This window comes from Carassius auratus, chromosome 41 (assembly GCF_003368295.1).
Source record: "Carassius auratus strain Wakin chromosome 41, ASM336829v1, whole genome shotgun sequence".
In the NCBI taxonomy this organism is placed as follows: Eukaryota; Metazoa; Chordata; class Actinopteri; order Cypriniformes; family Cyprinidae; genus Carassius; species Carassius auratus.
The window spans coordinates 21,548,698-21,574,862 of NC_039283.1; the positions used below are offsets into that span (position 1 = coordinate 21,548,698).

Sequence of the window (26,165 nt, forward strand, 5' to 3'; positions counted from 1 at the left end):
GTCTGGTTTTGTGACAAATTGAACAAAGTGAGGTTACGCTTAAAACAAGAACAGATATGTAACCACGGGGTATAATGTTTTTTTGTCTTTGAATTGAGCTCACTGGTAGATATTTGTTCTATACATTTTTATTAATTTATCAGAAGACAAGATTTATTTTGTCATTTTGCATCTTAAGTAAATGTATCTTGATTTAAGAATATTTAGACATATGCACCGGAAAATAAGACAAAAAATACTTTGAAAGAACATTATTATTATTTTATTTGTAAGTGTTTTGCAGTGTGATCAGTTGGTAGTCTGAAAACAGTCCTAAAAAGTCTTAAATCGACCTTCATAAATCCTGAAGAAATCTTATAAATAGAATACGATTATGGGTTTGGATGATTCTGTAATACAAGCCAAGGTTTCCACTCTCCCCATTGGTCAGACAAACAGCAAGTCCCGCCCCCAAACTCATGCCATTGGTTGCGGCACTGTTGCTATGTCATGCAGGGATGCTCAAACAAACAGAGCCACGGTTTTTACATCTATTGGGAAAATCAACCTATACAATGTCTCTGTTTATTAGACTGGGTTGAGAGAAACGACACACTTCACCTTTAATAACCTTTAATTACAAGACCTTGACATCAGTATCCTCATATAGAAAGTCTAGTGTCTCTTCAGGATGAGTCATGAAGATCCATGAGCAATTTCCACTAATGCATAATCAGAGTATCCACTGTCCATTTACTCAGTCCATCTCTCTTAATATTTTTTATTTATTATAATTTTTTTTTTTTTTCAAATTGAAACACATGGACACAATCTTCCACCTCCAGTGGATTAAAACATACCCATCAACAAACACCGGAAACGTTCATACTGCACATCATGTGATTCAGTTTGTGATTTGTGTCCGTCCAAAACCCACCACTGATTTTCCTCCTCAAACAGCCTGCTTCCAGAAGCATGTCTTTTCCATGCAGGTTCCATCAGGGTTCTATTACTCCAGGATGTCCAGATAGATGGGCGGGTTCTTGACGAGGGCCACGAGCCGGCTGTAGATATCTTTGATGACAAGCCTCTGCTGTGGTTCTCTCTGCCAGCAGCCCTGCATGAGGAGATGCACTTCCTTCGGGCAGGTACGAGGCCGTTCCAGCTCTCGCCCCTGTGTGATGCACTCAATGGCCTGGAAAGAGGGCAAATATGTCATATTTACAGTCACATGAGTAGAACAACATGGTATAGGTATTGGTAGTCGTAGTTTATTCTGCTACTTTAAACTGTTTTATATAAAATTTGTATGCCAAAATTGCTTTCTCTGCTGTGGAGTCAAGACATTTGCAAATATGATTAAAAGATAAATACGCGACAAAACTACAGAATGTCACATTTTATTATTAGGGCTTTCTGTTTCCTAGTTTCTGTCTTTAGTCTCCTCTTCACCTGGTGAAATTAATATTCAATCAGATTTAAATCTGAAGATTGATTCGGCCAACATAAGACTTTACATTTCTTTGCCCTGATAAAGTCTTGACTGAACTGGCAGGGTGTTTTGGGTCATTGTCCTGATCCATTATGAAGTGCTTTCTAATGAGTTTGGTAGCATTTTCTTTAATACTGGTAGCCAAGATGATTTTGTACCCTTCCAAATTCATTCTGCTACTGCCATCATACATTAAGTCATCATTAAAATGAAGAGATCCTGTTCTAGAGACCATGACACCATCTCCACCAAGCTTTACAAATGAGGTTGTATGCTTAGGATCATTTGCAGTCCCTTTTTTTCTCCACACTCTTGCTTTCCAATCACTTAGATAAAGGTTAATCTTTGTCTTATTGGTCCATAAACTCAGTTCCAAAACTCTACTGGCTCACATTTGTGAAGAATCCATTTCTATTTTTGGTGGTGATCAGAGGTTTGCATCTTGCAGTGTAGCTTCTGTAATTCTGTGTCAAATTCTCCTGCGGACTGTAGATTGACAGTGCATCACAACAGCTTTCTGGAGGTTGCTGGTGATTTTGCAGACATGTATTTTAGAGTTCAATTTCACAGCTTTTATGATTTGTCTGTCATCAACTACTGTTGTTTTTCTCAACTGACCAGGTCGTCGTTGGTTGCTGATGTCACCTGTAGTTTCCAAACTCTTGATTTCCCCATGCCCTTTGTTTTTCCTATAGTTCTAATTGACTTCCTCTTTTCTTTTAGCATCAAAATTGTGAGTCAGCTTCCTCGTCTTCATCCTGGTTCATGTGTGTCATCATTGAATGCAAGACTTAGAATGCAGAAGCAATGGATATAACTTAGAAAAAAAAAACATTAGAACATATATATATAGATTAACCTAGTGTGGTTCTAATGTTTTTTTTAAAAGTTCTAAACTTTAATGTATATTTTCATTGTACATGTATTTGATTTTATTAAATTGTATTTCTTATGATTTGACCCCTTTTACTCTATTTTCCACAGGCAGTAGTTGGCTGTAAAGAAGCACCCTCTTCTCTTCAAGGCTATTCCTGGTTGCTATTTAAAACGCCAGTGACTTCAAGCCCTTATAGCATTGCCTCTTAATCAAATGAGGTGAAGAGACTGTCAGCACCACACAACATCATTCAGAAATGGGCTTTCAATCAGTGCAATAAATTAACAAAAATTCACATTGACCCCTCTGAAAGTCTGGCACACTTTCTCCTCGCAGATGGAAAGTTGCGAACGATCGGTCTCCGTCCCAAACAATTAGACTCTAGACAATTAGCCGTGTCCATCATGGCTCGAGAAGGATTAGGTTAACAAGGTTAAACAACGTCGGCCCAAGGCAAAGATGAGGTTTAATTGGATTAAAATCGAGTCGGCGGGAAGGTGATCTACCTCTCTGTTGAAAGAAGAGAGGCCTCTCCAGCGTAATAGTGCAGTTGTGGTCACACCAGAGTCCACTTTTTGGTGCCTAATCTGAGAGCTCTGATACACTCTGGAACCGAAAAAAATATATTGATCTTCTTGGTCATAAGTGCTTAAGACCATGGTCTGTTCTAGTCCAAAATGGATGTTCACATCACAATGAAGGTTGGGAAGAGCTGTCTGTTTGACCAGCACTGATGCCATCAGACAGTCCAAATCACTTCTGCCATTGCAGGTAAACATTACAGGAATTGTTTGCTGTCAAATGAAAATTCATTTACTTTCTCTCTTGTTGTTCTAAACCTGTATTTCTTTTCTTCACTCGAACACAAAAGGAGATATTTCGCAGAATGTTAAAGTAAAAAAAGGAAACAAACTCCACGAAAGCATCATAAAAGTCTCATTAGGAACATTGTAGTCCCATTCCTGAACAAATGACTCGTTAAAATGAATTGGTCAAAAAGAATTATAAGTCGTGTCCAAATCGGAATGAACTTCTGTTACTGTGTGATTGCTTATATCAGTTACTAATTACTGACTAGCTGATCCAACGCTATCTCACGACCAATTCATACGTATTTTATGAGGTGGCTTATTCGTACAAATTTGTACGATCTCACTCGTACGATTTTATACGATTTGTCTAACGGGTTAGGTTAAGGAGCTGGGTTAGGTGTAGGTCATTCGTACAAATTCATACAAATTGTGCAATTCGTAAAATACGTACGATTGGGCAAAAATCGAATTAAATTGTACAAGTGTGGTCGTACGAATTTGTACGAATAAGCCACCTTACAAAATATGTACGAATTGCTGTGAGATCGGGTTGGCTGACCATGTGACAAACATTTAGGTAAAGATACCAATTCCAGGAGTTTTGTTTGAATGTACACTATCATCCAGACATTGGGGACTGGTAAGATTTTTAAATGGCTGCATTTATTTGATCAAATGCACATTAAAAATATAATATTGTATTCTAAATTAAAATAACTGCTTTCTATGTGAATGCATTTTAAAATACAGTTTATTCCTGGTCAAAGCTGAATTTGATTCATAGAAAGTTCAAAAGAACAGCATTTCATTGAAACTGAAATCGCAATATACAATACTATCACTTTACTAACTAATTTAATGCATTGTTTCTAGATGAAAATAAAATAAAATAGACTTTTGATTGGTAGTGTAATTTGAGTGAAAAATTTAATATGTAAACTAGCATTGTTTACTATTTTTATCCTTAAAAATACAACAAAAAACATTAATGGGATCAGTCAACAACACAACTATACATTTTTTTTTCATTCATATACTGGAAAGACTTGAGAGTATGTAAATGAAAGAATTGTAATTTTTAGTTGAAATTAGTTTGTTTCATGGTTGTATTGTTTTCAATGCTGACAATAAAAGAGTTTGACATTTTACTAGGCATGATTGTGCAGCCACACATGGTGTTCGCTAACTTTGAGCATTAAATGTGGTACTTTACCTCACTGTTGGATAGCTGATACCATGGTTGTTTGCCGTAGGTGAAGATTTCCCAAAGGACCACTCCAAAGCTCCAGATGTCGCTCTCCGTGGTGAACTTCCTGTACATGATGCTTTCTGGCGGCATCCAGCGAATGGGCAGCATCGTCCTCCCACCGACCTGATGACGTGATCGAGAACAGATTACAATCTGTACATATACAAAATCACAAATTAGATCTTTTTAATGTCTCAAATGTTTCTCCCAGACCTTATCGAGATACAGAAGTGGAGAAGTCTCCAGTTTCTAAAGAGATCTGAACTGCATCTCAAATTGTGACCCAAGTCAGAGATCTCAATATGAACACAGACCAAATTATCTTTTACAATATATTTGTCCTAGTTTCAGGAGAAACATATGAGACGATGTTGAAATTGAAAGGAAGTGTTGTACCCTGTAGTAATCTGTGCTGTAAATGTCTCTCGACATCCCAAAGTCCCCGATCTTCACCACCAGCCCTTCTCCGACCAAACAGTTCCTGGTGGCCAGGTCTCTGTGGACAAAATGAAGGGAAGCGAGGTACACCATGCCCGAGGCGATCTGAGCTGCGATGTGGAGCATCTGAGGAACAGTCAACTGACCCATCAGAGGAACCTTCATCTCATCCAGGATACTAGCATCTGGACCATGAGCCCTGTAAGAAAAACCATGCACATTATATAACAGCTTCTTAAAAACATAAACCTGATGTGTTTATTATTTTTGCATTATGTGGATGTTATACCCTACTAAAAATTTTTGATGTTTAGCATACATTCAAAGCAAACTACAATATTAAAAATAAAACCCCAGAAGGGTTTAATTGTTTATTTTTTATGATGTCATAGAATAACCATTACAGGTTCCCAAAAGAACCTTTCAGTGAACAGTTCTTAAAAGAACCACTTTTCTTATTGTGAATACATAATGTGAAGAACCTTTTGTGGAATGGAAGGTTTCCATGAATGTTGAAGAATCTTTATGGAACCATTGATGCCAATAAAGAACCATTATTTTATAGTATTTGTGGAATACTGTATCCCACAATGCAGTCAATTTCATCCTTGATCGAATGCTGCAGGGAGCACCGTCACCACCACTTAGCTTCTCGACAACTCTTTTGTTCTTTTCTTAAAATTTGCCACTCACTAGCAATGTGACAACAATGCAGCATGCTGCTCTTTATATATATTTTTTCTCAAGAATATGATAGACAAGAAAAGGAAAGGTAAGTGCTAGTATTAGTTGGTTAACTACTGGTGGAAAAAGATGAGTCTTTAGATGTTTTTTGAAAATGAGAAAAGACTCTGTAGGAATTGAGATTGGGAGGTCATTCCACCAGCTGGGCACAGTCCAGGAAAAGGTCAGTGAGAGTGATTTTGAACCTCTTTGGGATGGCACCACAAGGCTTCGTTTATTTACAGAACGCAAACTTCTAAATGACAGCACAAGCGCCATTGGTCACCATTGCTTTGCGTGTCAGGCCTTAATGTGCAAACCACTATCTCCATTCATCCAAATATACGCATGTGAAATCTCTGCCACTCGCTTGTCTTCTAAAGTTTCGTATGTGATCCCTATTAGTTTAGCAGGCAGGTGGCTGGATGGGGCAGCTGCAGCTGAGACTGGAGCCGCATCCATACATGTGAAAATGTGATTTCAACTCCCCCTTAAACATTCACATGTACCCCTCCCAATCTGGCCCCAGCAACCACCTGGCAAACAGACTGGATCTTTACACACCGCGACTCAGCTGTGCTGGACATATGGTCAGTCAGTCCCCCATCAGCCACCTCACACTTCAGTGAACTCTACATCTTAATTAAGACTAGAGCATCACAAGCTGGATCTGCAATTGGGCTCCATTGCAATTCTAATAGGTTTCAGATGTTAATATGGATGTAGATGGAAATGTGGTAAACAAAAGGCCTTGAATTTGATGCGACTTTTCATGTACACTCTTAAAAATAAAGGTTCCAAAAAGGGGGGTTTTCACAGAGATGGCACAAGATGAAACATTTTGGATTACCAAAAGAACCTTTCAGTGAAAAGTTTGGAGTAAAGAACGTTGAAATAATCTAAAAAAAAAAAAAAATCTTTTTGTGCAATGGAAAGGCTCTATACTTAAAAAGTAACGTTTTTTTATTGGCATCCATGAAGAACTTTTAACATCCATGGAATCTTTCCATTGCACAAAATGTACTTTGTAGTGGAAAAAGGTTCTTAGATTATTAAAATGTTCTTCAGACTAGGAAAAATAAATGCTTTAGGAACTGTTCACTGAAAGGTCCTTTGGTGAACCCAAAATATTGCTTTGCTGCAACCCCCCCCCCCCATCCCCCCCCCCCCCCCCCCCCCCGATGGAACCTTTATTTTTAAGAGTTGGATGGATGTTAAAGGTTCTTCGTGGAATCATAGATTCCAATAAAGAACTGTTATTGTTAAGAGTGTAATCCCTCACAAAAAAAATGCTGAAAAATGAAAGTTGACACGCAGGCAAGACTGTTATCTATAGCAACAGGTTAGTGTCTGTGCTTTGCAATATCAAAAATGTGAATAGAAAAATGTGCACATTTGTTTGGTGTTTCCAAGGTTGTCTAAGAATGTATGAATCTCCAAGGAAGCTCTTCAGTTTCTGACCGCTGCACCACATTGCTGGTATATTAGTTAATTCACTGTGAGTGGCTGGTGGTTATTAGACTGACCTTAGAAAGCGGTTGAGGTCTCCGTGTCGCATGTACTCAAACACCATGGCCAGAGGTTCTCCGTCTGTACACACGCCGTAGAAGCGCACTATGTGTTCATGCTGTAGCACCGTGAGCAGCTCGGCCTCGCGCTGGAAGTCCTGCCGGGTGGACTCGTCGGTGACTTTCAAGGTCTGCACATAAAGAAGTCAGATATAAAAATGCAGTGAGCATACAATGTTCAAGAATTTGGACACTTTTAAAGAAATTTAACACAGGTAATAGATTTTGGGAGATAAACATGCTACTGACTGTTATTCAAATTTGAACAGCAATTCTTCATTTTGTTTTCTATTTCAGTTTTAAATTCATTACAATATTAGTGTTTTGCAACAGTTTTTCTTGTATTATTTATATACTATTATTAATATTTTTATATTTACAGTTGTCATTTTAATTTGATAAATGTAATTTTGTTATGTGCTTTTGTCCTTTTGGTATTTTTTTCCATTTGCATAGCTTTAATTTGTATTTCACTTTTAGTTATTTTAAACTGTTTTAATATATTTTCTTAAGATTTTAAATGGAGCTACTGTATGTATTTTAACTGTATTTCTAGCTATTGCTGCTAATTAAAAAAAAATGGTGTAAAAAAAAAAGAAAAAAAAAAGTTTTTTTTTTTTTTTTTTTTTTTTTGCACATAAAAAGACTTTACACAATGTTGAACTACAAGAATGCCCTGATAGCGTATGGCATGATCATACCTTGATAGCGACCAGCATCTTGTCAGTATCCGGACAGAGGTTGGCACATTCTGCCAGGTAAACTTTGCCAAAAGCTCCTTCACCCAGTTCCCACTTCAAAACAATGTCTTTTCTTTTAATGTGCTGGACACCTGCAAAATCACTTTGATTTAGTACAAACTGAATCCAGAGTCTGATATTAAGGGATTGTGAGACACTCACACATGTCTTTATCTTTGATGATGCCACAGAAGTACTGCGGGTTCTCTACAAAACTGGACAAACCAGAGTCCAGCGTGCTATCATCTGAAGACGGAGGACTTGCACCGAAGTTCATGAAGCGAAGGGATATGGCCAAATCATCCTCAGTGCCGAGAACAGACGATCCTGTGGGCACACAGACAGAGAGAGGCTCCCAAGCAGCTCCGGTTCTGCGTATTCTTTTCCTTTCTTCACATCTATATCCTGAGCCCATGTTAAGTTAATTAACTTATTGGCAATCACTGAGTCATCTGAAGTGCTCTACACAATTTCCTCTCTATAGTTTGACAGCATAGTAGACATCACATTCTCTCTTATTTCCTTGTATACTTTCAGCCACTCAAGTTTAACCCTTTCACAGCTGTTTACTGTTAAAGTTGGACACTGGTCTAATTTGGGGTTGTCAGAGCTGTCCTGAAGGACCCCCAGCACTGCACATTTTGTATGTCTTCCTTATCAGACACACTCAGTTCAAGTCTAGCGGTCTCTATAATGAGCTGATGAGTTGAATCAAGTGTGTTAGATGTAAAGTGTGTTTGATCATATCTGGTGGTATATGACAACTTCAAGATCGAAATCCCCTGGTTTGAAAAAGTAGTATTACAACTTTCCTCAACGAGCAGCGAGATTTGAGGTATCATGTGGCGCAAATGATTTCACTGTGTTATTTAATGCTTGAGGCTAGGAGTTTGTTCAAATCCGAAGTGTGAGAAGCAGTACTACTGGCGCTTGCCTTGATACATGTTGTTGAAAATTCACAAGATGCACAAACAAGACAACACCTAAACAGATATCTGGCAGAATGTTTACTTGATCCGAAGCAAATCACTCTGGTTTTTAGAAAGCAGAATTAGACGCAAAAGCTTCGCCTTCAAATCACAAAACCCACTCAAGCTATAACCGCAGAGACCCCAGACTGGGCAGAGATGAGCAACGCAGGGTATAGAGGGCGAGAGGGGAGGGAGGCAATCAGGTCCACTTAGGCACTTTGAGCGGAGCGAGTGGACCTGAAAAGCCTGGCTCCATCACTCTTCTTTAATGGCTCGCTCGCGGCTGGGCCTCCCGATGCTATTTACTTTGCATGCTGTAATTAAGACTTGGCTGCACTTTGCCGAGCTGTTAGGCTGACACTGTACAAAGTTACAGCTTAAAAGAAACTGTATTTCGCTGCCTTTTGTGCTTTACTTAAAAGCAACACAATTCCTCCTGTGGAACTCATTCAGAATCCAAAATAGTATTGGAGAAAGTCATTTTGGCATGGGCTATGATTGTGCTGTCTCTGGCTTTCATTTAACACTAACTACTTCTGCTGTTGTGTTAGCTGCACCTGGTTTGTTTCTGCGATGCATTCGCTCGCTTTCCCATTAAAGACCTCTTCAAGACCAAAACATCTTCATCTGAGACCTAAGTAAACTGATTTAGTCTTCTGGTTAAGTGAAAATACAATTGATTTAGTCTTTAGATTAGATGCAAATTGATCTGGATTTTAAAGGCATCAAAGTACGATTTTAAATTGTCGTACTTTTGACAAATAAGAGAAATTAAGTCTTCTCAGTAGTCTAGAAAAAGCAGTTTTGTGCTACAAATGGTGGCTGTGTTTAGATCACATGACTATGACTATGGTATCAGCCTGTAATACATAAAAACTTAATAAAATATTAATCACAGCTCATTTTGTATTTTTGAGGGAAACAGGATATTCAATAAGAAAAAAAATGCATGTTTTTAAATTATATTTGCCATTTCCCATTTCAAATTGGTCTCACTTGCCTGAAAATAAAAAATTGCAAATAAAGCTGTCGAGTGAAACTGACTTTCCTTGAAAGGGACTTTGATAATACATAGAAAGTCAACATAAGGTCATTTTTCATTCGTAATCTGGTGCACTTCTGAGCTGAACAGGATGTTTAATGAGGAAAAAAATGTAGGGTGAGGCTTGATTGTATCCATTGAGAATTAATTTGATTGTGAAAAGTGGACGTTACATGCGAAAATGGATAGTTCGGTGGGTTTTGTAACATCAGCCGAAAAGGAAAGTTGTTTCAGAGCAGTATGAAGCAAGGTTAAGAAAACAAAAAAAGATTAGAAATAACATGCACCATTCATGTTGACTTTCAAGATTATATGTGGAAGTAGAACTTACGATGGATGCCAAATTTGGAACGCTGTCCAAATTTATTGATGGCGACAACCATGATGAGCAGAAATGTGCAAGTGAACACAGCGAGACCCACGGCTACTGACACCTATGATTGTGCAAAATTAGAACGAGAACAGTTATTAAAAAATATAATAGTTCTAATTTGTGCATCATATGTGACTCGACTCACCCCAAACACTGTGCTCTCCAGTTTCTCCGTCTCCGTTGACTGGTTAGTGGGAGCTGCTGATGTTAAAGCATTTAATGAAATGTTACTTTATGAACACTGCAAAAAAAATGACTTTCTAACTTAATGTTTTGTTTTGTTTTCAAGTGCAAATATCTAAACGTTGTTAAAATCAAGATACAGAAGTAAATAAATTAAATAATAATTAAGATATTAAGTGTTTATTTTCTGAAAAATCTATCAAAATTAAGTAACAGAAAAATCTTGTTTTCCCTTTGAAATTTAATTCTCGGACCCAACTTTTTCATTCAATTTTTATTACTCATTTTCCATTTTCCATTTTGATTTAGGAATGCTTATATATTTTTACTAGAAAGCAAGACAAATATATTTAGAAAGTATGTGCAGCGAATGAGCTAAACTAGCATTTTTAAATTGGGACATTTTGATATTTGGCCTAAAGGAATTTGATTTTTATAACTTACTTGGGTTTTCAGTGAGAACTGGCATGTGGAGAGAGATTATATCAATTAATTACTCAATGCACCACACAGCTTATGAAACACATGACATGTTGTATGATGATGTGCACTCACCAGGAATGATGCCCTCCGGGTCAAAGGGGTCAAAGGGATTGTCCATGAACCTCCAGCTTACCGTAGCCTGGTCTCTACCCAGTTTATTCTCCACGATGAGCGTGTAGTTGCCGTTGTTGAGGTGTGTGGGCTTGTTGAGATACAGACAGCCGTGTTGAACGGAGCCATCGGCTTCGTCTCTGATCAGCTCGGTGTAGGTGTAGAGTGATTCGACGAGAGTCTGGTTGTTGTACAGCCATTTGAAGGTGGCGGGAGGATTGCTGTTCACAGCGAATGGAAAACACCAGTGATGTTGTGATTCTGGGTCCTTTAGAAACAAGATCCGCACTGGAACTAAACACACATGGGGAATGAGTTCACACGTGTGCAGCGAGACATCATTCACAGTCACAGTATCGGCCGATATTTGATATTTATTTTTATTCATTTATTTATTTATTTTTTGTGCCTATTTTGAGATTTAGATACATTTTTATATAATCTTGGAGTTAGGAAGAGATAATAATATTGAAGATCAATTCAAGTGTAAGAGTGCCTGTCAGAGTTGTGTGTGCAATATGATCGATAGCAGATAGCAAAAAAAGCGATAGCAGAAAAGCATTTAAATGCAAATTATTTTTGTTGAAGTTATTATTATAAAATAACTGAATTATTAACTTTGATTATAATAGAAAAGAATATTTATAAAATAACAGATTTTATAAGTTACATAAGAACAATTTGTGCATAAAAAAGGCAACTATTAAAACTACTGGTATAATAATGTTTATCTTTTCTTACTGAAATAAAAAACAATTGTAAAGCAGATTTCAAAATGTATATTTTCAATATTTTTTTATGATTATGCATGTGTGTACGTGTACATGTGTGTTTTAGCATTTCTTTTTCATTTATTTATTTATTTTATTTTGTTGTTTTTTTTAATGTGCAACAACCTTTATATACTGTATATGAAAATGTAAGAAACTTCCAAGTGGATTATTAATTTATAATTTATTATAATGAGGACTTAAAAAAATGCAGTATACATTATAAAGCTAATTTAAAAAATAGTATTTAATTTTATTATTATTATTGTTATTATTATTACATAAATACTGTTTTTGAAATCACCTAAAAATACATACTATATATATATATATATATATATATATATATATATATATATATATACATATACATATATACATATATATATATATACATATATACATATATACATATATATATACATATATACATATATACATATATATATATATATATATACATATATACATATATATATATATATATATATATGTGTGTATATATATATATATATATATATATATATATATATATATATATATATATATATATATATATATATATATATATATATATATATATGCTAGGCCTATATCAATATAATAATTGTTGTGATGATCATAATAACTATTTTAAAAATTGGCATTAAAATATATAATGTGTCAATATATATACTTTAAAATCTATACTATATTAATATTTTTAATTACTGACAGTGATTAAATTCCTTTAGTCTGTAGTTGTCACATGGTTACAACTCTATCAGCAAGCTGTGTGCATTCCTATTTGTAGTCATTGATTTGCATCACTGCTCATTTACATAAATGTAAAATCGGTTGCTGCTTGAAATAATTGCTGTATTTGGCATTCAAGCTCAATCAAAGTAGCTCACGTAATGTTCCTCCATGGATAATGCTTTTCTATCTCCAGTACCTGTTCTTCAGAATAGCTCAAATGACTGGTACATCCGTCATAATTTTTTCCACGAATCAATGTGCTCCATCTTTACAGTAAACCTGTTGACCTGTTATAAATAATAAATCCCTGTCTGTTTAGGGGTCCTAACCACATGAGGTACTTGAGAGCCTGCTGAAGGTGGGATGCAGGAAACGGTTCTTTTAGCCGGGAGAACATGCTGATGCACACAGCCCGCTTTCTGCTTCATAACCATTTCTCTGCTCTTAACCCGTGACCCTGTCTGCGGAAAGTGCTTGGGACGGAGAATCGCAGTCATTTGTGTCATGGCCTAGAGCTCACACTTAAAAACCATCCTCGTTACACCGACCCCATGTTAACGGTTGAGTTCCAGAGCCATCTGTGATTTCCACTAATTGTGGTTATTAAAAGGAATTAAATTGTTGAATCCATTGGGTTGCGGTGGAGGTGGATGGGCTTTAGGTGAATTTCATCATCTGGAGCTACAGTTAGCAGTGAGTACAATATGCTGAAGCCATAACTAATGCTGGGGAATTATATTATCAACTGGCATATGGGTTTAATAAAAGAGGGTATTGATTGGAACTATGCCTGCGCGTATTGCTGGATTTTGTGAGCATGTTGCTATAACCGCTCTGCTAATTAAGCAGTGGCCGTTGACGAGCCGTTATCCACCAGTCACATGATTCTGATAGACTGGCATCTAGCACACTTTCAATCTGCCAATCAGTCCTCACAATTATATTTCCGGACTATGGGGAAGAGAAATCCATTAGTAGAGAACAAACAAGATCTGAAGACGGTTATCATCCCATTTTCCTGACAGTCATTATCGCTCCCCTGATGGCTATACATTTGTCTGAAGTCAAGCACTGTTTTTCTTCTTTCTGAAGAGGAGGTGATAAACAGTGATAACTGCTGTGGTGTGGAGTGCGGTCATATGGGAGGATTTTCGATGAAAATCTTGCAATGCTGTTGCTTGCTGTTAAGAGCAGGGTTATTATCTATTACTTAAACTATTATCTATTACTGAAACTATTAAAAGCATACATCTAAAAAAAATGTTTTAGTAAAATGAAGCTGAAATAACTATAAGACAAAATTACTATCAGACTAAATGAAGAATAAAAATTAAAAAAAAATTTTTAAACTTTAATTAAAACATAACATATATTACATATACATATATTATTATTATTATAATTAGCTTTTTTAAACATTTGGAGATACATTTATCATTTTCATCATTTAATTTTATCTTGATGTACTAAAAATAACTGAAAGTAAAGCTGAAATAAAACTATATATGCATTAAAAATGAAATAAAAAAAAATCACACAATTGAAAAAAATGACAAAAGAACATTACAAAATTACTAAAAATTAAAATGATAATAATATAAAAACATATATTTATATTTTACAGGGTGACTTTCTTTTTTTAAATTTAATTTAAAAGTTATTATTATTTTTTATTTTATTTTATTTTGCATAGACATCTCATCTGCAGTTGCATTTCAATTAAAATATGCACTGATTCACATTTATGCAAAACGAAAAAAAAATTATTATTATTTTTTAAATTGACAGAAATGAAAGAACAGAAAAGTTTCAGCACATACATTCAATGTCTATCTGCACCATGGCTTCTCCCATTCCAGCACGGTTCTCCGCCTCACAGGTGAGGTTGTGCAGGTTGTCTGTAGATGACACGTTCCTCATTTGGAGAACCAGCTCCAGGGTTGAACCCCAGATTCCCTGCTGTGGACAAGGATGGATATAGGCAAGATTTAACTGAATGACAAAGTAAACAACATTTCTCGAAGTCCTGCAACTACCAGATTTTAGTGGACTGGGGTAAGGGGCTTGAACAAGAGTCCTTTCAACCAAGTCCTTTTTTTATTTTTTTTTTATTTTTTTACATATTCATTGCCCAAAGTGAGGAATACTACAACAAAAGGGTTATAATTGCATGTTTTTTATATCCCACTACTCCTTATCTGAAAGCAGTGTCATGTACCTGCAGGTTCCAGCTGGACTGTAGGTGCTCTGTTCTCCAGCGGATCGTCGGTGTTGGTACTCCAGTCACCAGGCAGGTAAAGGTCAGATTTCCACCTTCTTGAGTGGTCAGTGTCGATGGGTGAATTGTGACCTCAGGAATGCCTTCAGAGCACAAAACATAAGGACATTGAGAAAGAAAAGAAAATGAAGGGGAAGAAGATCAGGAAATATCACAATATAAGGTATGTGCCTACTTCAGATAAATGCTGTTCTTTTGAACTTTCTATTAATCAAAAAATTCCGGAAAAAATATGAGAAATTCCACAAAAATATTAAGCAGGACAGTTGTTTGCAACATTAATTATAATGAGAAATGTTGCTTAAGCACCGAATCAGAATATTAGAATGATTTCTAAAGGATGGTGTGACACTAAAGACTGAAAATTCAGCTTTGCATCACAGGAATATAATAAATTTCAAAGCATATTCAAATAGAAAACAGTTTTTTTTTATTGTAATAATATTTCACAGTTTTCATTGTATTTTTGATCAAATAAATTATTCAGCCTCAGTATAAGAGACTTCAGATTTATTATTGAACAATGGTGTGTGTAATATTGTAAAGTATCCATCACAGGGGCGGATCTACCGGGGTGGCACCCTAAAAGAAAGCCTTGCCACCCCTGCTGCCACCCCAGTTGGCAGCAAAGAATTAAAAGTTATGGCCAATTTGAAAATTTACGAGCGAGAACCTTTCGTGATTCGTGATCCCGCTCCGAACTCCCGAACTGATTCAAATGATTTGCGATCCCAAACTGACTCAAATGATTCGCGAACTCGCTTTGAACTCCCGAACTGACTCAAATGATTCGCTAACCCGTTACGAACTCCCGAACTGATTCAAATGATTCGTGATCCCGCTCCGAACTACCGAACTGATTCAAATGATTTGCGATCCCCAAACTGACTCAAATGATTCGCGAACCCGCTTTTAACTCCCGAACTGACTCAAATGATTCGCGAACCCGCTACGAACTCCAGAACTGATTCAAATGATTTGCGAACCCGCTCCGAACTCTCGAATTGATTCAAATGATCCGCGAAGCCGCTCCGAACTCTCGAACTGATTCAAATGATTCGCGATCACCAAACTGACTCAAAGGATTCGCCAACCCGCTTTGAACTCCCGAACTGACTCAAATGATTCGCGATCCCTCTCCGAACTCCCAAACTGACTCAAATGATTCGCGATCCCCATAACTGACTCAAATGATTCGCGATCCCGCTACGAACTCCCGAACTGATTCAAATGATTTGCAATCCCCAAACTGACTCTTGTGTTTCTTATGATAAATTGACATATTGATAACACTGAACCTTTTATAATGCTCTTAATTACATGTCGATGCATACTGTATGCATTAGTGAGTGTGGTGGTGCTTATGGGGTATGGTCACTTATTCCTTGTATGAACTGTTTCAAATGCAAGACATTGATTGCATGAGATTAGGTTTGTAAATGATAGCCTGTGTCCTTTTGTAGTGTGCACATATATTTATCATCAAATTGTGATAACTGTGACTAAATTCAGTATATATATATATATATATATATATATATATATATATATATATATATATATATATGTCTGCCATATGTTGCCACCCCTCAAAAATTCCTGCTCCCTTCGCGCCACCCCATCAATATTTTTCTAGATCCACCCCTGATCCATCATGACAATTTTGTTTCAATATCTTAAATTTAAAGTATGTAATTAATTATAGATAATGATTATTTCAAACAGGTTTCCTAAACACTTGCCATTGGTCAGTCAACTGAAAACCTCAATCCCAAGTTTTGGGGGAAACCAGTTTATGAATGGCTTGTTTGTTTTCTCTTAATTTTAAACGGGTAAAATAACACACTTTATCCTGAAATAGGTTTCATTCCAGATAAGAGCGCTTACTGCAGTTATCCATTTCAAATGAATCCAGCTGAATGTTGTTGCCATTGTAAATGCAGTTTTGTTGAGAATCTGTGTCGCTTTGTCTTTTTCTGTGCCACTGCTGAAGCCAGTAAATGTCACATGAGCAGGTGAGCTGATTGTCCCTCAAGATTCTGTGCAAAAGAGAAGCAGGTTTTATTTCTTATGCTTATTTCATGGTTTCAGAAAAATAATACTTGCGCAGGACCTCAGATCTATCATTTCAACTTTTCAGACAGAGGTAAATTGTTCACATTTTCGGTCTCAAATCACCAGCAGAGTATAAAACTGTAAATCTCAGTGCAGTGTGTTACTCACAGACTCAACAGAGGGACCGACTGGAACACCCTCCAACTGATGTGCACCAGAAAATTTGAGGCCAGGTTTCTGTAAGAGAAGAGAAGATATTTAAGCAATATTTAAGCTTAGTAGTTTGTATAAATCTCAAACCTCATACATGAGCGACAGTAACAAGATACAATGCAGCAAAATATTTCATAGCAGCACTGCATTTTTTTTAATAACACTGGCACGCATTTCTCTGTATTGGCTGACAAATGGACTCAAGCTTAATTAGTTGAGTGAATATCTTCTCTTTCTCACAGACAAGCTAGAACAAGTTTTTGCTCGTGAACAGAAAACTTCTCAATTCAAGGTTTCTGATTCAGAGATATTTGTTGTCCTGTCTAATTGAATTTGCGAGATGGAAGCTAAAATCAAAAAATGGGAACATTGATGGATTTGCACATATAGATTCTCTGTGGCAGGGCTAATGGGGGCCAGCAAGGGTTCAAATATTTGTTTTCCCTACTCCCAAAAGTTAATGTCAGATGGGTCGGCCATCGGGGCCTATCTATTACAGCTCAATTCTACTGTAGGGAGAGAGCATCTGAGAATAGCAGCTGGCGTCAAGAAGAGGGGGAGGCAGTGGGTTAAAAAAGCCGAAGCCATGTTAGGTGGCTCAGGCGAATAAAAGATAGACTCATTTATGTTTCTGAGTTTTATATTGTAAATCCCCACCGCCACAAAATGCTCGCAGAGACACAGACTCTCAGAGATTCTCCCTCTGTGAAATATTGATTGCGTGATAATGGACCCTTAGTGGAGTATATTTATTATGCATCAGTTGTCAATAATATGCCAAAGTGAGCGAGTAAAAGGTGATTTCTGGATATGCTCTCATGTTTCACCAGAACCCTCCAGTTCCCCCGTTCTGTGTGACGCTTTCCCCCACATCTACAACAGTGGGCATGTCACACACTGAGAGATAACGATTACACGATAGTGGAGATAAGGGTCAACAACCTTTCAACTAATGTTGTTGGTGTTTCGTTGATGCCATGATTACAAATCTTCCCTTCGGGAGGAAATAGATGTCCGATCTTTAGTTTGAGTTTTAAAAAGGATGATTTGAAAATAGTTATGCTTCTACAATGAAAAAAATACAAAACTTTTACTCATAAATTGCTAGTAAGTTTCACAATGACGAAGAATTGAGTAACACACTGAATAAAACATACAATTTTGAATAGTATTTTCGAGTAAAACATTCTTTTTTACAACTCTGTTTTTAGACTGATTTATGTTATGTACCTTTATTCCAAGACATTTGCTGAGGAGGTTCTATAAGGAGGATCTATAATTAGATGTTTGATTTGTTGCATACATGATTTAAATGACATCAACTGTAGCCCCACTTTTTTGGAAAAAAAAAAATCATTATACATTTTTTATCATGTAATCGTCCTCATGTCATTCCAAAACTGATATGGTTTTTTTTTTCTCCATCCAACAACAGTTCAAAAAGTAATTAAAAAGTAAATACATGCATTAGAAAGAATTCAATATGGGGACTATTCAAAATGTTTAAGTCTGTATAAAAAAATAACTGCATACAGGTTTATGACATGAAATGAAGGATGATTAGATTTTCATGAAATGAATGGCTCAGAAACCCTTTTTTTTGGGGGGGGGGGGGGTTATTATTATTATTATTATTTAATTAATAATTCCCCTAAATGTAATTAATTATTCCCCAGAAATTAAGTAATTATGCACTTACCCTCATTAATTTCCAGACTAATATGATATTATTTTTTCATCCAGTTACTATATATATATATATATATATATATATATATATATATATATATATTGCAAAAAGCAAATCAGGAAGAACTACTGGATGTCATGTTATGTAATTAATATTCATGAGCCAAGCTGATTTTATAAAGTCTCCTCCAACCCACCAAACATGGTTTTTCAGATTGTTATTATGCTCTTGAAATATGTGATTATCTCTGCAAATTTCCTGTTTAATTATGGGACAATTAATGCATTAAAATGATTACTGGATGTGAAATGTGGAAATGTTTTCCTCAGTATTTATTTGGTTGATGACTAACTTTAAATGTGTTTAAATGGGTTTTTACCACCTGAGACCAATAAAACAGCTTAATTTATCAGGAGTGAAGAGGATTTGAAATGATTGACAGATACAAGCTCTGAGTCCCAAGTGTATTGTGGGAAGGCCAGTCATATATCTGAAGAATACTCACACATACTGCAGTTTAAAATTATGCTGGAATGCATTTTCAGAGATGTATACCAACCCACAATCTGTGACCGTCCTGAAATACATATATGAATGCAAAGTCTCATTGAAATCATAAGTTACTTGAAAATCTTTTGGAATCTTATAAATCTTTTGTAGATTGTGTTATACTTACAGGTTCTTCAGTTCTCTGTAGTTGGTGAGGTCTATGTCTGTGATGTTCTCCAGGTTTTCTTGACTCTCTATGTAGCTAGAGGGTTGAAATGAAACAACAGGTTGAAATTCAATAAAATAATGCTGCATGAAAATAGGTCCCTCTAATAATCAATGTTATTTATTCAAATCTGAAACTATTTACCATATGCTAGTGTTACATTAACTATACAACCACTGGACTCCATTCTGGTATGTAATTCCCACTTTTCCTTAATACACATCCTACATTTAATTATTTTTTTCAGTGATTATCTTTTTTGAATCACAAACATGTTACATTATGAAAGTAAAATAGTTTTGAATTTATTGTTGACTATGAATTTCTTGTTGACTAAGGCTTATCGTGCTTTGTTGAAACATAAAAAAATGACCAATGATCGATGAATTAGAAATATCGCCAGAGAGACCAATCTACTTCTAGTGTAAACCAAATGAGTCAATGCACATTGCAATGCGATGACTACATCCAGCTGCCACTGATCACAGCACTAGTATAAATAGGCAGCAGATGCACAGCAAAATCAGTTTTTCACATCGGAACCAAGCAATATCATCGTTCTGCTCCTGCCAAGCTTTGAGTGAACGGACAAGTTCAGCATGCTCTCTGGGAGATTCTTGTGCTGGCGGAATAGCACTACAGCAGTGGTTGATTTTCCTGCGTCAAGTGGGTTGCACACATCAGGCTGCACTACCCCCTGTTTGTGTTAAAGGCGACCATTTCCCCTGTGTGCTTCAGCATGCTAAAAGAGCCTTTTTCCATAAAAGAGCATTCACGGGTGGGCATGTCTTTTTAAACACGATGTTGCGCCTGTGCCAACTCAACACTGCGTCTTTGTAAGGATGATGTTGAATCTTGGTATTGAAGCTGTTTCACTCATGTGTTTCTGGATTCAGTCATTACCTGGTGGTGGGTGATGGTCACGATCGCTGCCTCACATACCAGGGTGTTAAGCATGCTGAGGTTGCATTCATGGATGCGTCATGTTCTCATTGTGGAAAGATGGCCATCTCAGAGTTGCGGTTCAGGCTCCATTACCTCAAAAGGAGTGGAGGCTCGATCTAGGCAGAAGTCAGGAGAGGACTACTTCAGGCAGTAGCTTGGGTAGTCTCAGGATCACAGTGGTGCAGACTCTTCCGAGGAACCAAATTCCAAGGGTCCCTCTCTCCTTTAGCACTCCTCAAGTAGTTGAACTCCCTCAGGAACTTGCTGGGCCCTCTGAAAGGAGCATACCAGCCATATCCTTGGGGCTCCTTCCGGCAATCGGATATTGATCACTGCATCGGAGAGCGAGCCAGAGCTCTTTGGAGAGGAAGTTTCAGCTGTGCTGCCGCCCTCCAGGATGGTAGCAAAGCCTGAATTGGATCCAGAGATGATGGCTGTGCTTTCTTGGGCCACAGAGAGGGTAGGGTTTGAGTGGAGACAAACTCCACTCCATGTCCCGAGTCCTTGAGGTTGGATGACTCTTCCCAGAGATGCATGAGAAGCTCACCAGGCCTTGGATGGCACCTTTTACTGCCAGGAACCATCACCCTTTCCCGATGGGCTGCTGCTGCCTCCACCAAAGCAGCGCTGTAGAGCCAGTGGGAGGGCAGCCACCCAGCCCGCCCAGGCCCCCGCTGAACCTGGTGGTAAGCGCAAGAGCAAGAGGCCCTGTGACAGGCAACCCAGAGATAAAGGGAGCGGCTCTTCCTGAGATGGTGAATGTGCCACTCCATCCCCCAGAGGAGGGCCAGGCAGAAAATCTTTTGTTTTGGTTTGTCCCACCACTGACTCACAGTTGGTGGTGTCCAAAATCTTGACAAAAGAGCGGTTTCCTCTATCTCTGGGTCTCAAAAGAGTTGTGGATGGTCCAGTGCCGTTTCTCACTCATCGTCCTCTGTCGCCAGCAAGCAGCAGTGAGCAGGTCGAAAGTGCTATCAAATATGGGCTCTGCCCAAATATGGTACCACGTAAGTGTTTCACTGCACACAAGGACCCCACTTTGGTCAGCCAACAAGCTGCCCGATCCGGGTCCCTGAGTTCCACTTTGCTGCCCCACTGCAGGTAAGAAGGTACCACTTGTACAGTATCTGGAAGCCTTGCTATCACTGGCCATACCGTCTTGCTGGCTCCTTTAGATCATCAGACTTGGCAGTGCAATTCAATTCACCTGGTGTACCCCCAAGTTCAGAGGCATCCGCTTCACATCAGTGAAGGCATCTGATGACCTGTCTTGCATGCGGAGATCGCCGGTCCCTCCAGCCAATGTGAAGATGGGGTTTTATAGCCTCTACTTCATTGTTCCCAAGAAAGGCAGTGGGTTACAAACAGTCCCTTCACAATCTACCATTTAAGATGTTGATACAGAAACACTTCTTTGGGTGCATACATCTCCAAGATTGGTTTGCAGTGATAGACCTGAATGATGTGTCCTTACATGTCTCAATCCGGGTCATCCCAGTCAGTCCACAGCATAGCCTCAGATCCCATGTTTCCCGGCTGAATTTCTGCAATTTCACAAGAATTTTGCAATCACCTCCACATCTTCCATATGCACCTAAACGGTTTCCATATGTGTAAATGCTTCTGAAACCTCCTTCGGGAAGGATGGTGCTTCCTCAACGTTCCTGTTCCAAGTGGAACAGGTAAATTTTTCCAGTGTTATCCAATCTCACTAAGTGGGTAGTGCTACGGAAAAAGTAGTATCCCTACCGGCCTACTCCAAAAAGGGGCACATGAGGCTCGCACAGGACACCTGAAGGGACAGCATTCATTGCGCTTTGGTAGGAATTACCAATTCGCCGGTCACCGACGTGACATCGAAAGTGAAAATTAGCACTTGGTCACCGGCTTGGCTCCTCAGCCAAAACATGAATATGCAGTCTGCTGCCTATTTATACTCAGACTGCGATCAGCGGCAGCTAGATGCAATCATCTCATGCCAATGTGCACTGGCTCATTTAGTTTACACTCAAAGTAGATAGGTCTTTCTGGCGAGATTCCCAATTCGTCAGTCACTGATGTTACGTCTCAATTCCCTCCTTCAGGGAACAGGGTTACAACATGTAACCCATTACAATATGTAACCCAATGTGTAACGAGGATTTTCATTATAGTGAAGCCTTACTGAGATTGCATTATTTTATGTATATAAAATATATTTGAATGCATTTAGATATTTAAATAAATGCTAAAATGCTTTAATGTTCACATGAGTACATATAGAAGTAGAAACTTTTTTTTATCTCCACTCTAAAACTCATGAAGTGTGTAATGCCAGGTCTCTTTGAGTTAAATGAAATAGTAATGTTCCCTTGCAGACGTTTATATGAGGCATGAAGCATGAGTGAAGTATTTTGAAATCAATTACTTTTCATTTCCACACAGATTCGTCGAAAAGCATTTTGTACTTCCAGGAAGGAGAACTTTTATTATTTTTATTTTAGAAAAGTTTAAATAGTTTCTCCACAATGGCTCAGTGAATCAAACTATATAGAGATGTATTGACAATAGGCATACATCATATGACGTGTTCCCTAATTCAGTACAAAGTAAAAAAAAAAAAAAAAATATTCAAAACCATCCATGGTGTTGCCATGGTTTTGTGCGCCATGGTGTCTCTAATCATCTAGAATATTTCATTCTGCAGGGCAGTGTCAACTGACAGTAGCACTTGACATAGGAAAAGCTAAATAAACCACAGAACTTATCTCAGAAATACTTTTTGTAAACCAGTATTTACAGACTCATATGATGTTAAAGTGCACATCCAACTAAATTAAATTCAATATGATGTTTTCAAGCATTTGCAAATTAATTCATTTATTTCTTTGTAATTATTTGTGAAATTTACTAGCAATTTCTTAGTAAAAATCATTTCAAGTAAATTCTACACCAGTTGTTTTTCACTGTACAGTCATGCTGATAATAATGTTGCTGCCTTAAATCTTCTCTAAACTGTACATAATAATCTTTTTCTAATATATATGCTGATAACTAAAGACATTTCTACAGAATTTATTGGAATCTTTTGATCCGTGATTCTGTCCAGTTGTATTCAAGAAGCACAAACGGATATTTATTAGCGTCAGATTGACCCAGAGAGCCATAATGCAATTACAGAGCAGGTGGGACGACATCTCAAACTGCTTTGGCTTATTGAATCGAGTCGAGTGGGCAATATTTCATCTATTGTTTTCAGCAGTGCATTTGTGACCAATTCACAGAATGGAATTTACAGCATGATGAATGATGTATTTCTGCCAATGGCATGAAGTTAATGGTCTCTTGTTTTCCTTCTTGGTAGAAGCACTGTACCTCTGTACTGTGCCCATCTGAATAATATGGCTAAATGCTGGGGGGCTTTATTGGAACAAAGTGTTCTGTGTAAACACTTGGCAAAAGTGCATTCTCATTTATTGATTGAATGCTTGTAGTAAATGTAAGACGGAGTTCAGAGAATCGCACTTGAGCAGGTGAACTGAGGAAAACAACAGTGGCAACTTTACAGAACTAAAAATGCAGTGATGATGACATCAGACATTGTGTGATGCATTTTGGAAACTATGTTTTACAAACAGTTATCCTAATAATTAAATTAATCACTTTAGATTGATTGGTAGATGTCAATTCAACTTCCCAAAAAATATATATACTGTATGTAACTATGTTGTATTATCATTGTAGGTAAAGTGTTGGCCTTAAAGGAAAAAATAAAGCCATTGGTATGTATAAAATTGTATTGAAACCTTTTATCGATATCTGTCTATTCTCATGTTTGAAACGCATGACTTTTTTTCTCCATAGAAAACAATAGGAATTATTAACAAAAATGTCAAAGCTGCTCTTTTTCTTTACAATGAAATTGCATGTTGATCTCTTCCGTTTCAGTTTAAGCTTGATTTATTATAACATGATATATTAGCTTGGGATTTAAACCCAGGTTCTAACTTTTTACTTTTCTTACTTTTTTCCATATACGCAGCAAAAAAACATTTTTTATATATAGATATATTTTTTTTATGTCTCATCTCTTTTAAAGAACCAAGAGAGCCAGACCTTAAAAGAGCATAGACAACTCTTCAGCATAATAATACATGATGCGTATGATGATGTACAGTTCATCAGAAATGGGCTTTTCAGCATCTGGACCAAAAATAAATATGGCCAACTCACATTGTGATCCAAAAAAATACAATCAAGGTAAAACACATCTAAATACCACTAAAATAATGCAATAAACATTAAGTAAATATCATAAAATACCCCAAATTGACAAAATAATATGAAAATGACATGCATCACTGCATCAAAAAAAAATTATGTCTTACATATGAGAAGAATATTGTTTTTACTATAAATATTCTTAAATATAATAGCTTTTCTTTATGGTGATATGGTAAACTAACTTAGACTTAACCAGTTATCTGGCTTTTTTCTAGCATTTCTTTCCATTTCAGTATTGCATTGGTTACACCTAAGGGATGGGCAAGAGAGAATGCATGAAACTGAGATGATTGTAAAAGGTGTGGCGATTATGTTTCCTACTATAAACATGAGTGCTATAGTGATATAAACACAATTCTGAATGAAGTGCACTAAACAGATCTCAAGTCCTACACCTCAGGGAACCATCCTTCTGACTAAACACACATGAACATGGAGATGTTTTCTCACCATTTCCGAGAATAGATTATGTACCTGACACTCTTAAAGGCACTTAAAGAGAAGCTGCACACCGCTCAGCAGCACCAGGCCTTTCCTCCAGTCCTAGTTCCCAAGCATTGCCTTGTTTTGAGAAATTTCTGCTTTCATTGCATTACATTCAGATTCCACAAAATAAATGAAATGCATTTAAAAGCAATAAATGCTGAAGATAATTGGAACGGTCTGCCAGGAAAATCCACTAGGCTACACCATGCACAAATATCCAAATGCACAGAATTCTCCATGAAAATTCATGAAGACCAATCAGTTTGATTGAACTCGCTACCCATTCCATCTCCTTCCAAGATCAAGCGCTGAACTTCCACACAACCTTTCTCAAGCATCTCACTGTAAACTTGCCAGAACACCAAACTCAACTTACATTTCAGTCACGTTTTCGCTCTCCTGTGCTGCCAATGCAGGGATGCTGGTGATTCCGTCTGGCTCCAGGCATTGAAGCATGGCGAAGGAGCAGCGGCAGGCGCTTGGGCATCCGCTCAGGGCTGGTGCAACCAGGATGAGAATCGTAGCCAAAACCGGGGCCACCCTACGGTCAGCCATGGTGAGGTTCAAGTGAGTTTGTTATTCTGGGGGAAACTCCACCCTGCAGCAGGAACTCTGTATGTGAGGAGAAGCGGCTCTTCTCTTGGCCAGCACTCAGGGTTATGATCCCATCCAGGAGCTGAGCTACTGAGCCATGTAGCAGGGCCCAGGGGAACCTCCCAGCCCGAGATGGAGAAACGGAGGGGAGGGGCAAAGCAGTCCATTAGTTGAGTGTGAGATGAGAGAGAGCAATGGACACCAGACACCTCTGTGACACTTGCAGAAGCGAACGGTGAAGCCTGACCTGCGAGCTGTAGGTGCACACGAATGGATCAGAAGTGCTCCACCTGTTAGAGCTGACGTGAACTTTGAGCTTGTGAGGAAAAAACAACTCATGAGTATCATGCAAATGTTTATTTGATGTGTGTGATTTT

General features: G+C 37.6%; 1 protein-coding gene across 1 annotated transcript; it reads right to left on the bottom strand.

Moving 5' to 3' along the window:
- Window positions 1–229: 229 nt before the first annotated feature.
- On the bottom strand, window positions 230–25,946 carry LOC113059262 (high affinity nerve growth factor receptor-like). Its single transcript, XM_026227636.1, has 17 exons — window positions 25,571–25,946; window positions 19,462–19,536; window positions 19,291–19,362; window positions 17,051–17,119; window positions 16,715–16,866; window positions 14,768–14,910; window positions 14,370–14,508; window positions 11,003–11,335; window positions 10,892–10,909; window positions 10,410–10,465; window positions 10,223–10,325; window positions 8,041–8,205; window positions 7,840–7,970; window positions 7,097–7,269; window positions 4,806–5,046; window positions 4,374–4,532; window positions 230–1,174 (listed from the first exon to the last, which is right to left on the bottom strand). The coding sequence occupies exons 1-17, from the start codon at window positions 25,747–25,749 to the stop codon at window positions 989–991; spliced, it is 2,394 nt and encodes a 797-aa protein (XP_026083421.1). The 5' UTR covers window positions 25,750–25,946; the 3' UTR covers window positions 230–988.
- Window positions 25,947–26,165: the final 219 nt, after the last annotated feature.